This window comes from Mchenga conophoros, linkage group LG9 (genome assembly GCF_057382185.1).
Source record: "Mchenga conophoros isolate Kocher_MC1m ecotype Shallow Benthic linkage group LG9, M_conophoros_male_GT1.1, whole genome shotgun sequence".
NCBI classification, from domain to species: domain Eukaryota; kingdom Metazoa; phylum Chordata; class Actinopteri; order Cichliformes; family Cichlidae; genus Mchenga; species Mchenga conophoros.
Genome location: NC_140534.1, coordinates 28,733,156 through 28,749,416, shown reverse-complemented (window position 1 = coordinate 28,749,416; position 16,261 = coordinate 28,733,156). Strand labels below are relative to the sequence as shown.

Genomic DNA, 16,261 nt, shown 5'->3' with positions numbered 1-16,261 from the left:
ATCAAGACAGAGAGAGTGCAGGTCCCGAGTATTTTTTTTTGTTAGGGCTTTCATGTGTGGATAGAAGAGGAATGCACAAGTGTAATGACACCACCACCTAGAGAAGGTGGGGGGCACTGTCTGGCTATTAGAAACGGAAAGGCATTTAGAGTGTGTGCGTGTGTATGTGTGTGAGAGACAGAGTGGGGGGCAGAGAAAGGCTGAGATAAGTTCAGCACCACGGACAGAGCATTAGAGCGCTGGCCAGGAGAAACCAGTTCAGGGATTTGAGATGTGCACTGTCATGCCTTCTTGAACTCCTGAAGGATTTGCTGTCCGCTACATCCGCACCCATTCGTGTCGTCCTTTGGACGGTGGAAACTCGGCTTCTGTTTTGTTGTAGTCGCTAAACAAGGGAGGTGAGAGAGCTGCAGAGATAAGTGCGCTCTCTTTGCTAGCACAGACCAGTCTGTGTTTTGGCGCCATCCTTACATCATCTCTTTATTGGGGAGAGAGAGAGGGAGAGGGAGAGGGAGAGAGAGAGCGCGCGCCAGAGAGAGAAACTCCGTGCAGCCGGGCTCCTATCCGCCAGTCCTCAACTGAGAAGCGAGACTGACGGACCGACTGGCGTTACAGCCACTCAGCTGTGTGTTCCCCTCTCCCGCTCTCCTGCGCCCACAGCAGCCGTGAAGATGCGCCGGCACCGTCCTGCCCAGGGACTGACGTTGTTATTGCCGGTGGTTTTATGGATTTTCTGTCATGTCAGCGGTGTGCACGGAGCTCTACCAACAACCCGTAAGTTGTTCTTTTCAGTATTTTTGAAATGGTCTTCCAGGGCTGTTTGGGTGAGAGTGGGAATGGGTGAGAAACAAACGATCTGCCTGTGGAGAGAAGCGGCACAGGTAGAGGTTTAGGCTACGTTAGTAGTGCCGGGCGACAGAGGCAGTGAGAGGCAGAGGTTGAAGCGGGGTCGACTTTTGAGTTCAAGCCTAAACGTGTTAGCGCTTTAGGGTCTGTGGTGCCTTTATTTTTGGCGCACGGGATTTTTATGACCGCTGAGATGTTTAATTGCGTTTTTTTAGGGGACTCCAGAAATTACTTGAGTATTGAGGGATAGTCACAGAATTAGTGAATGGCATTTAAGTTTGGCAGTAGTGGTTTGCTGTTTATTGTGGAGTCCCAGTCATCAAAGTGGACCCGAGAGAAGAACAGTTGGAAAACGGTTCAACTTCCAACAAACGGTTCCCCCCCTCCTTTTTATTTTCAGCGCTTTCCTGTTTTTTGATGTTCTGTAAGAACATTACATTTGGTTTTAGACTATTGCGTTTGCATAAAACAATCCAAGTAAAGAGATTTTGCTGAATGCCCATTTTCTTTTAAAAAGAGTTGTGGTCTAATAGGGCTAAGCTGTAACTCTCAACAACTAAGGGTGCATTGATTTGAATGGTTTTGTCTACTTGTAGGGTCTGATTTAGTTTTTTTATGGTGTGCAGTTTGCATTCTGATTAGACTCTCCATCAAGCTCACTGGTCTCAGCATATTAAAGCCTAAGCCTTTTTTTAAGGTCATTGGAAAACTTAGATGATTAGCATTCCGCTTTTATTTGCTCCCCCCCCCCCGTAAAGCCGCCACTTCACTGCTTAATTCTTGGAACACTTGATGAAGGCTTCTATTCGATCCACGCTGTAATTTCAGTCTTGAGAGTTTGTTTAAACATTGCCCGGTGTTGCATTTGTTCTTCACTCTAATTGTCACTGTCACTGACATACTCCAGGAATTCAGTGTTTATATTTTATGAACATATCGACCGCAGTTGTTTCTTTTTCTACTTTTATAGTATACTGAAGTAACTGCGTGTCTGACAGTTTTGATATAGAATGCGTTATTACTGGTCTTATCTGATATTTATTTATTTAACTTGGATTATCCAGCCTTGGTTCAGTGGCATTGCGATCTTGCTGACGGTGACTGAGCAGATACTCTGAGGGTTCAGTGTAACTGATTCCCCCCGCGATCGCAAAGGCTTCTCAGGTCCTGGATGGATGTGCCCGTGGACGCGCCTCATTAATCATCCCATCTGACAGACAACAACGGAGAGACGCTACCGCGAGTCGCTTGAGCAGGGGTACGCGCGCGAAGCAGTGTCAGAGAGCGTGACGGGAGGCAAAGGATACCTGGAGAGTTGGAAGAGTTTGCCTGTGCGTTTCTCGCGCACAAAGCTTTCGTTAATAAGAGCGACCTCACAACGATCAGGTGTCATTGTGGCAACGCTTGATAAGATGTGGAAATCCAGAGTCCTCTTACTCCCGTCACCTGGAGGGTCTGACCGGGGCAGCCTCGCTATATCTGAGAGGACAGTGTCTCATTAAAAGTTCGATTTCAGATCGCTTTAAAAATGTATCAGCCGCCACCTCTTACATTTTCCTATAATTAGTGAGTGAGAATGTGTTTTACCATTTATCTAGCGCCTTTAATATTATAATGCAAACATGTGCAAGTCTGTAAGTGTTTCCAGTGTACATTAAGCATGTGTGTTCTGTGTAAGACAAAAAAGCGACGGAAGGATTTTTTCCCCTGTTCATGCGGGTTTATATTCATTTGCATGTTAGTTGTGAATTCATCTAAGTTTTCACAAATCCAAGTTGAATCAAGTCTTTTTTTTCTTTCTTTCTTTTTTAATCGGGCTGGTACATTCACACAAGTCCTCGGTCTTACTTTAAAGGAAGATAGATGATAATCTGTGAATTGTACACTCACCATAGAATTCGACAGATCAGAAACAGAAAAACATTGAAAAACAGCAAAGGTGGTCTGAAGCCAATGCAATGGAGATGATAAAGTGATACGCTGAAAAACACAAGAATATGCTCCAAGAGGACATCCGGCAAGTGTTACCAAATAAGATAAGACAGAGCCAAATGGCCTTCTTGCTACCGTGAAAACCTGGGAGCAGGGCAGACTGCACAAACACATAGACACACAAAAACCACAAAAAAGGGAGACAGACACAAACAGTTGAGAGCGAGAGAGGAAGAGAGAGAGGAGTAGTGATCAGACTCCTGGAGGATCAAGATTCAGCTCCAAAAACATCTGGACCGAAGCACTGACAGCCAAGGGAGAGAGCGATGCCTCAAGGATGGATAGGGGTCTGGTAGCAGCAAGCACAAGCGAAACAGGAGTAAATATAACCAGGCAATCCAGTGAAAAGTTAAGAGGAAACAATGATTTTAAGTGTGGATTTAAAGCCCTGAAGGGAAACAAACAGGGAGGTTATTTCAGAGGAAGGGGGATGTGATTGGTTGGCTGTGAAGCTGGCTGATTTCTTATTAACTCTGGGGCCAGACACATGCCCTATTATTGCGTCCTCTTGCAGCGCTTAGTGCAAACATTTTGAATCAGATCAAAGTTTTACAAAAAGGGAAGCTTCATGCTGTCTCATGAAATAAAGTGTTTCATTTTTCTATCATTTTATTGGGTTAGGGTTAGAATTACGGTTATAATTAGATGAACATGCATGCACAAATATAGATACAGTAACTCAGAAATACATATAAGATGTACACTCAGCCATCAGATACATGCAGTGGAAGAAAAATGGGTTATGTCTGTCCTTGGTGTACTTTAGTGGTATCCTCTACTGAGCTGTCACTGTGCAGTATGTAAATCTGTTGTTGATGTACTGTGTCAAGGCAAGGTCTGCCTACCATAATGTTTCATTATCATTTCATAACCAATCAGACATTAATTTTTCTCTTTACCATATTTTTTTCTGATTAAGTTGGTTCACACAGAAAATTCACGACTGGATTATTTGCTTAGTGTCCATATACAGTGCTAACATACTTAAATATATTTTATATGCACAGATATTTTCCTTGGCTGTAAAATATTCCAAGAAGAGCTTGTTTTATTTAGCTTTAAAGGTTATAATTTTAATTAATTCGCTTTGAACTCTCTGGCGCTCCTTTGCAAAGCTGCTATTCATTACTTGCATAGTAAAGGACAAGAATTAAATTTTTAAGAGTCACAGCACCAGTGTGTAAAACGTAAAGGATGTGCCTTTAAGTCAGTGTGTTGGTGGGACTCTGGGTGGTTAAATGGGATGCCCCTAGAGCCTGTCTGATATAGAATCAGATTAGCCTTTTCTCATCTCATTAAGCTTGCCAGGCCATTTGACATAGACATCAGTCTGGTTTCACCTCCAGGGCAACAAGTCAGGGTCTCCTGTTCTTCAGTATACATATATAAAAAACAATATAAAGCCAAATGGTGACATTTGCACACAGAAGTGTTCTTGCGTGAGTGTGAATCACTGGCAGTTTTTCCAGGTTCTGGTCCAAACAAATCATTTGACACTGGAAAAAGAAATTTAGCTTTTTTCCACTCAAATAAATGATTGCATTTCCATTCTCTTCTACTGGGATATAGAGTGAATATGGTTATAAAAGCAAACCCTTTAACCACCACATGGGTCAACTTCTTGCCAATTCTCTGTCTTGTTTTTGTGTTTGTGTGTCTGAGATGGCTCCCATTAGGAGGTGATAATGATAGGATTAAGGCTGCAGGAAGCAGACTGGTTAGGCTCAGATTAGAGCAGCACTACACTTGCTGTGTAGCTATGTTTGGCCCTTGGATATTTATATGTGTGCACCTGCCTGTGTTTTGGGAATGTGTGTGTGTGCGTCCACATTTGTGGATTAATCATGCACTGAGACAAGTGAACCAGAGCTAGGAAATAAGGTGTGGATGTTAATTGCACTGCTGTTTCTCTGCTCTACCCCCTCCATCTAAATTGCTGCCTTCCACCTGTTTTTTTGCTCCTTTGCACTTCCTTGATTGCTTATCCTCCTTTTCTAATTCTCTTTGTAGCTCTTCCTCTACCTTTACACCTACCTTTATGCCTCCTCAACAAAATCTAGCAAAAATAAAAAGCAAGTCATCTCCTATTTTTCCACTGCCTCAACCCTACCTGTAACTGTAGTGATTCATCTCTCTCACCCCTACATTACTCCAAATTCCTCAGTCTTTCTCTCATCATTTTTCCTACATGTACATGCCCACTTCCCACACTTGTATTTTATCCACAAGAGAACATAGAAAACATATAAAATATTTAAGCTAAGATAATGTACAATTTTAAGAAAATTAAGAAAACTTAATTAGCTCATTTTTAATGTGATGGGAGCAACACATCACATAAAAGATGTGACAGGGCCAAGTTTACAACTGTTAAGGATCCCCCCCCCCCACACACACACACCTTTAACAACAGTCTGCAAACATCTGGGAACTGAGGAGACCAGCTGCTGGAATTTTGGGAGAGGGATGTTGTTCAATTCTTGTATAGTATACGATTCTAGCTGCTCAGCAGTCCTGGGTAGGACTGGGCCATATCATACTCTTCACGGTAATACCAATATAATTTTGGGCAACGATAGAAAAATGAAATATTGCGATAGAATATGGGTAAAACGCGCATGCGCAGTGCCTTTATTATCATACGCACACGTCGGAAAAAGCATGGCGGCGAAAGCAAATCGTTGAATGAAACGGATGAACCAGAATTGGTTTGTAAAAATGCTGCAACTTCAGTGGTGTGGAACTGGTTTTGCTCTTGTCCGTCAGACACAGAACAAAGCAGTATTTTTGGTAGCACATGCTAGCGGGCTGTCGTTATTGCCGTGTTTCTTTGGAAAATACGGCACACTTAAAATCAATCCTTTGATTTTTCTGAAAATCGACAGAGCCCCTTATAATCCCGTGTGCCTTATGTATGAATTCTGGTTGTGTTTACTGACCTCGAAACGATTTTATGTCGTACACGGCCCTCGAAAATTTGTCAAATGTTTTACTACGACTTTGCTAAGCTACGAACCCGCACCGCTTGATGGATTGTTGGAGCATTACAGCTATCGTAGGCAGGAGCATCGCAGAGTGATACGTACTGTGCTTCAACATAATATTACCATATTGTGTGTGTATAACCTCTTTTTAAGTTTTGTGGATAATATGCATAGCTATGCTGAGGATATGTCGGACAATTTCCACTGGAAATGCCTTTTGGTTAAACTGTCAGCAAGGAATTTGCATTTGCACTGTTAAATTTTTATATAACTTTAATTCACATAAAACAGCTGCTTGTTTAAGTGAAAATACATTGATGTTTTTTTTTGCACTAATAAAGTTGTGGAGTTGCAAAGTATTTTGTCTAGTGTCAATTATATCGTCAGTTATATCGTTATCGCAAATTTTCAAATGTATATCGTGATAAATATTTTTGGTCATATCGCCCTGCTCTAGTCTGGGTCTGGGTCTTTACCATATATTTGCTTCATGATGCACTAATTACCTTTCAGTGTAGACAGTGTCTTCCCAGATGTGCCAGCTCCATAGGCACTAATGCATCCCCATACCATCAGAGATCCAGCCTTTTGAGCGGAGTGCTGATAACAAACCATAAGATCCCTCTCCTCTTTAGATTGGAGATAACGGGCATCAGGTATTGATTTTCAGTCTCATCCCTTGCACACAGAAATTTCTCCAGACTCTCTGAATCTTTGAACAATTATATTTTATAAATATCAATATGAATTGATAACGATGAGTTATTCAAACTGTTTAGAATTTTACTGTGATGAGCATTATTCTGGAAAGACATAGCATGCATGGCTGACACTGCTGTAGGTACAACTGATCTAGATTTGTTATTTCTTCAGTGTTATGCATTCCTCTTTTGAAAAAAGCATAGCAATCATTTGACAACGGCAAACTTGTTTCTTAGAAACTAATTTATTTCTGACACTGTAGCTCATTCCTGACGCCTTGTTTTCCCCTCCCACAATGCTATTTAGTAAGCAACACTCTGCTGGAAATGTTAAAACATTTTAATATCAAGTGAACAATAGCTGCAAGTAGATTTAGTTAAACAGGAAACTGGTGGGGGAAAGTAGGTAGAGGAAGGTTTTAACATTACAACAACCTGAACAGCTCACATAATGTAGTAAATGCCACAAGTTTGCTGAAATTTGATTGCTACAGAATAATAAATATGTATTCTTCTTTCTGCATGGCCAAATTTCTTCTGTTTTCATGTGCTTGTAAAGCGTCAGACTTTCTAATTACTTCAAGGTTGAGATGAAAATATAGGTGGTCTGGATTCCACTGTGCAATATATTCAAACATGTATTGTCAAAATATTAGCATTCATGGGCTAAAATAGAGGCTTTCTTATTAATATCACAGTTCATGAGACTAACAAACATGTATAAGTAAAAACTGGCCCAGAACTGCTGCATTTTCTGCTCTTACCTTCAGCTTTATTCTCAGACTGGTGTGTCACTTTCCTCGACGAATTGAAATTCCTCTCTTGGAAGGAATGCTACTGCAAGGCTATCAATGTTTCATCATGGGAGCAAGGCCACAGTGATACAAATATGCACTGACAAGTCATACTACATAATTCCCCTAACAATGTCAGTAACGTAACATGGACAAAAGCACACACACACCATGCAGCTCATATACACACTACCATTGTCCCCTCCCCTCTTCAGGCACACAAACTCGCACTGTTCATTAAACATTATTAACTTCAGATGTATTAATTGCAAATGAAACCCATAATACGGAGTGCAGTATGATAATTATGTAATTCTGCTTCTCTGGGTACAAATTGGAGCATTCATGCTTCACTGTATGTAACACTGCAGCTCTATGTGTCTGCATGTGTAAATGTGCAGAATCAGAAAGTTATTCTAGTGGAATGTGTTCTTATTAGAAGCCATCAGAATCTGTCCACCTCATTTGACAGCAGTCTCTGAGTTGGAGATTAGACTGGCAAGGCAAAAGGGAGGAAAGAGAAGGACAAGAGACGAAGCACCACGATGAGAAAAGTGACAAGGATAAAGAACGACACCTCAAGGAAAGATGGTCAGGAAGCAAGGATTTTCTCTGACACCTTGCCATTAAAAATGATCATTGTTATTGTAATCTGTAGCAGCATCAAAGTGCAGCAGTTGCATTAGTCAGAGAATAGGACAGTGATACTCCAATTCCCTTTGGTGGTGCCCACTATCGAATTAATTCTTTTCAAATTAAAAAGTCACTTTATCATTGACTTCATGTAATCTATAAACCAGGAAGTCCCAAATAAATTATCTTTTTTTAATAAAACAAATACTGTTTACAGAAAAATGGCAGATAAATTAAAGGTCTAAGAATGCAACTTTATTTTTAATCTGATGTTCTCAACATAGAAGAAATAGTAAGCATCTTCAGTCACTCATGGCGATTAAGCAACTGAAAATCCAGTAAATTATTTTTCCAATTTGTAGTCTAAGTATGCAGTTTATCCTAAACTGATTTTTTAAAGCATTTTCTTTTTTTCTTTTTTTTTTTCTTTTTTACATTTTATTGCAAATGTTTTTACTGTTGAAGACGTATTGGGAGCTACAGGAGTCTCTCCTGACTGATTCTAATGCGTATAATCTCTGAGTTTTTATTACCTGTGTACAGCTCATAGATGAATTATGTGGGATTTACCAATTAGCTTTTAGAGAAATGGTGCTTTGCCCTGTTGGTCAATTGAGAACCATTGTTAGTGCAGAAAACTTTTAGAAAAATGACATGTGCAGCAACACATGCTACAAACAGTGACATAGGATTAGCCTACACAGGTCCACAAAAAAAAGCTCTGCATGATATTTTGACCACATTATTAAATTTTTTAACTATTAATTCATTTATGTAAGTCATAAACATTCCCAAAATGTAACTTCTTAAAGACAGATTTCATATAACCAGAATAAATCACATGAAATCTGACAGTATCAGTAGCAATCTCCTAAACGGTAACTTGAGTTTGAAAAGGCAAGCCTTAAGCTAAGTGAAACTGCACGAACTTATTTGATATATCTTTAAACAGCCACGCATTCATGTCTGTTCATTTTAAAATATTTTCCATATCAATTTGAAGGATTGAATTAGATTTAGTTTATTGGCAACACATACTCTTTTTTTTTTATTTTGCTGGGAACTAAACAAAGGACTGGATATTTCCCCAAAAAAGCATAATATGGACTCGAATTCCAGTTTGCTTTAGCCTCATATGCAGTAGGATCACTTAGAGGGAGATAATATGTAGATAGGGAAAGGCTCTTGGCCCTAGATTAATCCTGGCAAAATGCCATAATTGATTTGTTCTAGACAAAGCAAAGTGTCAGGAAAAAGCAGTTAAAAGCATTGCACTGTACCTGAACTGACCCCATATGACCAGAGCCAAAACAACGGTGTCAGAAAGAGCACTAACAGCCGTCCCTGTCAGTAGCAGGAAAAAGCTTTAGACACACCGGCCAGAGTAGTGTTGTACCCCCTGCATATGTTCTTGAACAGCACACAGTGGTAAGAAGACTATCGGTGTCACTAGTTCAACAACACGTACATGATCACTAGTAGAGATGGCACGATACCACTTTTTCATGTCCGATACCGATATGAATCCGATATAGTGTTTTTTTTAATCAACAAAACTGTTTTTTAAATATCTTGCTGCATTTTGTATAAGTTCATACTCAAGTTTAAAACAACAACTACACTAAAGCTATTCTGTTATACCTGTATGCAAAAAAATATATTTCATAGTTCAGCAATACTGATCAATAGAGCTGGGCGATATGAGATTTTTTCATATCACGATATGTTTTTTTCATTTCAGGCGATAACGATATCTATCACGATATAAGCCAAATAACTATATTTGTAAGATTTAAATGTGCCGTTGCTCACAAGTAAAATGTGAAATAATCAGCAGCTTGTTTTTATTTAAATATTTATTTCCCATAATAAGTTCAACAGGGTAGATGTACTTAAGGAACATGAGACTTTTTCAGATAAATAAAGGCAAATATTGCAAACTACACAAAAGGCAGCCGCTAAAGCGTTTAAGTTTCAAAATAGAACAAACGAAACAGACTAAATTGTCAATTCCACTTAGAAACAAAATATTAATTCTAAAAATAAATCTTAGTTTGTTTTACAGAAGAACAGACAAAACTGACTAACTTTTTTCAATATCAAATAAACTGAGAACTAAAAGGAAATTCTCAATCTCTCCTTGTTGTATAGCTGAGCTTTTCAAACAGTTTTAACAGTTACTTTAGTCTGACAAAAGCCGAATGACGAATTAGCACTTCCAGTCAGAGACTGAGGCTACGTCCACACGTACACGGGTATTTTTGAAAACGGAGATTTTCCATATACACACAGTAACTGTGTGTATATGTAAGCATTTAAACACTGCAGAGAGTAGAATTAACAGTAACAGTATTGTAGAAATTCATTTCACCGAAACAATAACGTGGCGCACAGTGTGACGCATGCACCAGTTTATTGTATTTCCAGACTTGCTTTCGGCACAATTTACAGTGCACGCTACTCTGTTTTTTGTCAGACTTGAAATAGCCGAAATACCTTCACACTACGGAACTTCTATGGCTCTTCTGTTCGACAATCTCTCCGGCATTGGAACCATCATCTGTTTTCTCTTCGGTCACGCTCGGTTGATTTTTCTAGTCGGCACACTCATTTCCTCCATTACGCGCTGGCTGCTTCCCAAAAAAACACACGTGCCGCTTGGCACTTGTGCTGTACGTAACAAGTCACGCGACGTGACGCTGCAGCTGTGATTGGTTCGGCTCGGCGCTACTTAATTTGGATTGGCTGATCTTTTTTTTTTTTTTTTTTTTTTTTTTTTTGAGGACAAGAGCGGCGAGGTCTATCGCGATAGCTTAATTTCTCTATCGAGTAAAAGTTATATCGCGATACATATCGTTATCGTTCTATCGCCCAGCTCTACTGATCAATCTAATAAACTTAAACCTACACCATCCTCCCTATTCTGGTATTTTAAAGAGTACTTAGCGTAAATATTAAGCAACCTAACTAATAGGGTTCCAACTCCCAGCAACAACAAAAATAAATAAATAAAAAATAGAGAACCACCCCTCACGCGCCACCTCATGATGCTTAATCGACGTAATCAACCTTAATTTGATGCAGTGTGAAAAAAAATGCACAGAAATCAATTATTTTTCAAGAAATATTAAATAGATTCAACATCTTTCTTCAACAAAATTGCAGACTGCACAGATGGTACCTTCCCAAAGGAAAAAGTACTATAGCTTACTAGGGTATATTAGACTTAATAGTTGCTATATACAGTAATTGACTTCTATTCATTTTACATCAAATTAAAACTTTGGGTGTCAGATAATTATTTATTAAAAGCTCGACATTTTAAATGAGAATAAGAAAGAAAAGTATGTCTTTGTGCCCCCTTTTCCCTGTTAATGCCCTGTCGGCCCCCCTGGCTAAACTTTGCTAGATCCGCCCCTGCACAGTTACCAGCCGTCAGCTACGTAGAAAAAGATCCTCGAGTAGAAAGTAATATTAAATACATTCTAACAACAGCTGATCAAGCTTAAACGTGCTGCTGTTGTTCAGCCGCTGGTTTCCTCTTTCTGGTGCAAAGTGGGCCAAAAGCAAACTAGAGAAAAGCCAATCAGCTGATCGTTAAGCAGTTTCATGATTGAAGTAGCAGCGAGAAGAGGCAGTCGCTCCATATATCGCTTGTTAAGCTTAACGCAGGAATGCTTTACAAACATTCAGAGATGGACTTACACACTTGCTTTACTTCTCTCGGGATAACTTTGTCGGAGATGAAATGCTGGGTTGCTAGTGAAGCTCCACATGCTATCCAGACCACCGACAGGTCCCGCATGCCACAGCCGCTCTATCACGTGATGCATACTGCTCCGAGTGCTAACGTTCTGAGGTGAGTTACGGCGTGTTGCAAATTTTGTGAGGTGCTTTCGTGATATTTAATGGATCGGATTACATTTTTTATTTTTCTCCGATATCCGATCCAGTAATTTAGGTCAGTATCGGACCGATACCGATACGTAATATCGGATCGGTCCATCTCTAATCACTAACTGCTGTTTTTTAAACTTACTGTTAGTCATGTTTCATTTAAGTGGCCAAGCTGGAGCTATCGACCAAATCCTGTTATACTTATGTAGTTGCTAAAAAGCTTTGTAAAGCTGCAAAAAAAAAAAAAAAAGATTAGCCAACAGGTTATGGAAAATCTACCTATACTAATAGTAGTAAGGATCAGGGCTGAATATTTAATCGAAAATGAAACTAAAACAACATTCGCAGCCTCTAATCGATATCCTCTTGCTCCAGTCATGCATAAATTAAGACATTCCTCATTATATACTCTCCCCTTTAACACATACTACCAAGTGTCACATGATTCTGCTCTGGGTGTTTCCACTCTGTGGCATGGAAACATCACGGAGGTAAAGTAAAATAGCGACTTAGCTTAACAAAACAAGTTAAAAAAAAAGTGCCATGTTCGTAATTTGGACTCATGTTTTGGCTTTAATAAATAAAAACATCAAACAAAAGAAGAAGAAGAAGAAAATATATTTATATATCTGTGATTGTGTGTGTGTATTCATGCATCAAAATCCAGCTAAAATGTTCAATTACTTTTCATTTGAGGTCATATCACCCAGCCCTATTAAAGCTATTAAAATATTTTTTGGGTTTCATTTTTGTTTTTACAAATGGAATTGGTTTTAATTAAAGAGTCATATTACTGCTTCACCACTTGCATCATGGACCTCTCAGGGATTTTAAAACAGAGCTGCACTTTACTCACTGATTGACTTTATGTTTTAGTTTAATGTTGAAACTAGTTTCATGCTTCACGTTTCCTCAAATCAAAGATGATTTGAACCACCCAGGGCCATTTGGTAATTATCACATTGAAATATGGAATTGATTCTTTAGAATCATTATTGTGATCTTTTTAATAATCTAAGATTGGATGGCAACAGTGAACTACAAAAAAATGCTAAAATGGGTTAGCCTAGTTATAAAGTCACATGACAATTAAAGCTCCAGAGATGCAGGATGTCCCGGTGTCATTTAAATATTACTGTACCATTTAGTGTGACCACTGTTCTGCATAAGCTGCCGGTTACACACACTTAGAAACGATGTGAAAAAAATACAAATTAAGAAAAAAACAAACTCCTCTTTTTGCTACTTGAGTGTGATATTAGAAATTTAAATTATCGATCTCTCAGGAACGGGAGGCAGCAGATGGAGCTTCAGTGAGCTGCAGCTACACGGCATCAGAAACTTCTGATTAATCACACATACATTATTTAGTAATAGTTAGCACATTACATGTTGCATACAGTGATTTAATGAGGGTTGAGGTTAATTACACTAACTAATTAGTTACTGCTTATTTGAAAGTAATCAGCATAGATTACCAGGTCATTATTCAAGAGTTTGGCAGTGTTCATGCAGTGCAAAGTTGTTGTAATTCTTTTTTTTAAATATAGAAAGAAATAGAGTTTGGCTGAATGGTTTATTCATGGAGAATTATTAACTGTTGCTTTACGTTTGTTTTCCTTTTTTTCCATTTAACCTATATTCTGAAACTTGCACACTAGGATCTGCATGTGTCTCCTGGGTGACATAATGAATATGGGGATTATATATTAAAATCCACAGCGCAACATCTGTTCATCTGTCTGAGTTGTACACGCGCACATATCTACACGACTGTTACAGTGTCGTCGAGTGCCACTACATCTTTAGCTTTCCACCTTTTTCTCACCTGTGAAGTGCATATGGTTATTAGTGCAGTCAAAATGTGGACTGTATGCATATAAGATAGTAGCTTTGTGTGTCTGCATTTGCACCATCCATGTGCAAATACACTTCCAAGTCCACACCTTTCATAATGGACCTTGAATATCCAGTCACCGGCTCATGTGGAAGAGTACTGTGGAAAAGGGCACTGTGTCGCAGCTAAGACAAATGCTGTTATTACTCTCAGCCTTTGCATTCAATTTGTTTTTTAAGCCGCTTGAATACCCCATTTACAGGCCAAGATTAAGTGAATTAATCTTTGAGCTACTTCCATTGAAAAAAACCAAAAAATAAAAAACAACCCCCTTTTTTCACTTTAGACTCCAAGCAAAAGCTCACAGTCAGAATGGGAACATAGCCAGCCAGGCAACTCACACATACATAACCTTGTGCTCCTGTGCTTTTCTGTGTGTGCCTGTGTGCGCATCTCTATTTCAGTATAGAGAAGCTACAGTCAGGGCTGGACTGGGATAAAAAATCGGCCCGGGCATTTTGACTAGAGACCGGCCCACCAGGTATTATAGGAAAAGCCATAAAGCCTTTAAATGAAAACAAACGCTGTTGTGACAGTGATGTACACTGCCTTGTTGGTATATGTATATATCAATCTAATAAACTTAAACCTACACCATCCTCCCTGTTCTGCTATTCTAAACAGTACTTAGCTGAAACCCAAAGACTGCTTGGTCGAGTTAACCTCCTGAACTATCTACAACACATGGTGGAAACCTGAAATAAATACAAAGAAGAGACATGATCATTACTGAATATTAAAAATAATAAATGACAGATTTAGATATATTTTCATAAACTATTCATTTGCCACATCAATAAACAGCATGGCAGGGCAAAAATATTTTTTTCTAACATGACAACCTTTAAAAAGTGAAAGGAGACAGAAAGACAGGTGAGAAAGAATAAAACTTAATTGACTTTTTGATGGCATTTTACACAAAGTACTAGTACAGTATCTAGAAAATGTGGGAAAATACTGGCATCATATACAGTACTTACTTCTGAAGAAATTATGATGGGACCCTGAAATTTTTTTTACAGTAATGTACAATAAATAAAAATTGTACAATAATGGATTTTTATACATTTTACATCACATAAAAACTTTGGTTGTAAGATCCAGGTAATTATTTATTAAAAGCCAGACAATTTAAATGAGAATAAGAAAGAAAAGTATTTCTCTGTGCCCCCCTTTCCCTGTCAATGCCCTACCTGGCCCCCCTGGCAAAACTTTGCTAGACCTGCCCCTGCACAGTTACCAGCTGTCAGCTACATAGAAAAGGATCCTGGTGTAAGTTGTCTCTCAGAAACAGTTCAAAGCTTCCCTTCAACTCATTCATGTCACCTAAAAGGTAAACCTGTTTCTCCATCACCTGTTCAGCTCTCATGATTCAGTAAGGACATCTCCTGGTTTCATCTTCATGTTTCCCTCTCACCAGATAACCAAACCGATATCATGACCAGCAGCTTTTACGGCTGTGGCTCCAGCAAAGATCAGCTGATACTAGAAAGTAATATTAAATACATTCTAACAACAGCTTATCAAGCTTAAACCTGCTGCTGTTGTTTAACGCGACATCCGCTGGTTTCTTCTTCTTCAGTACACGTTATTGTAACCGACTGTAAAAAGTCAGCACAACGAAAATAAACTTCACCTAAACTTGGTTTATATCTGACCCAGATAGACTGCAGGTCATAACTTCTTACCTGAAATTCAGTTCACCTGAAAATCGGACCGTAACACCGGTGGCCGCCTCGGTCTCTCCTCCGCCTGCCTCACCTTTCTGTCATCCACCTGCCAGCGTGTTGCACCTGCTGGCCTCCACCACTCACTAATGTTACTCAATCTGTGGAAGCTCCGCCATAGCCACCACCAAACAATTTAGTTATTTTTACACATCTCCCAGCATCTGGCCAATCCACCACCTTTCAATGTTTATACCGTTACGAAAAAAATAAAGAAAAAAACCCATCAGCCCATAAAAACAAAAAATCACCATCGGCTCACCGGGTGCCCGGTATGCCCAATGGCCAGTCCAGCTATGGCTACAGTATGTGTGTGCATGTCCTGACACAGTGCGTAACTTGGTCAGTGTGTTCCTCACTGTGGTGCATGTGTGATTGTTTGCTGAAATAAAGGGGAGAGAAAGAAATAAGGAAAGAAATGTAACTGGAGGCCCCAATAGCCTCCGGTATAGCAGGTTGGGGAGGAAAGGGATCGGACTGTGTGTGCCGGTGTGTCTGCATGTTTGGATTCTCTGGGCCGTGCTGTAAAATGGACAAATGTTCATTGTGTTCCCTGGGAGTGCTTGAGTGAATGTGTGTGTGTGTGAGAGAGAGGAAATGGATTTTCAGTGTGCAACTAGATGCATTTGAGAATTCCAAAATTGTGCGCAGGTTTGTTTGGTTTAACTTACATTGTCGGGTGTATATTTGTATCCATATGTAACCGGTGGAGGTGTAATTACAAGTGGGCCTGGTTGTTTGTCTCTCTGTCCCTATCCTGCTGCCTGTCATTTTGTCCAGGGTGTACAGT

At 39.5% G+C, this 16,261-nt stretch overlaps 1 protein-coding gene across 2 annotated transcripts in view; it reads left to right on the top strand.

Annotated features, from left to right (window-relative positions):
- The first annotated feature begins 255 nt into the window (after window positions 1–255).
- Window positions 256–16,261, top strand: part of cntnap2a (contactin associated protein 2a) — a 409,241-nt gene continuing 393,235 nt past the window's right edge. The window contains exon 1 of one of the 2 annotated variants that reach the window (XM_085287388.1): window positions 256–774. In XM_085287388.1, coding sequence (XP_085143514.1) covers window positions 672–774 — 103 coding nt within the window. In that variant the 5' untranslated portion in view covers window positions 256–671. The remainder of the gene's footprint in view (window positions 775–16,261) is intronic. The other variant, XM_085287389.1, reaches the window with a different exon arrangement.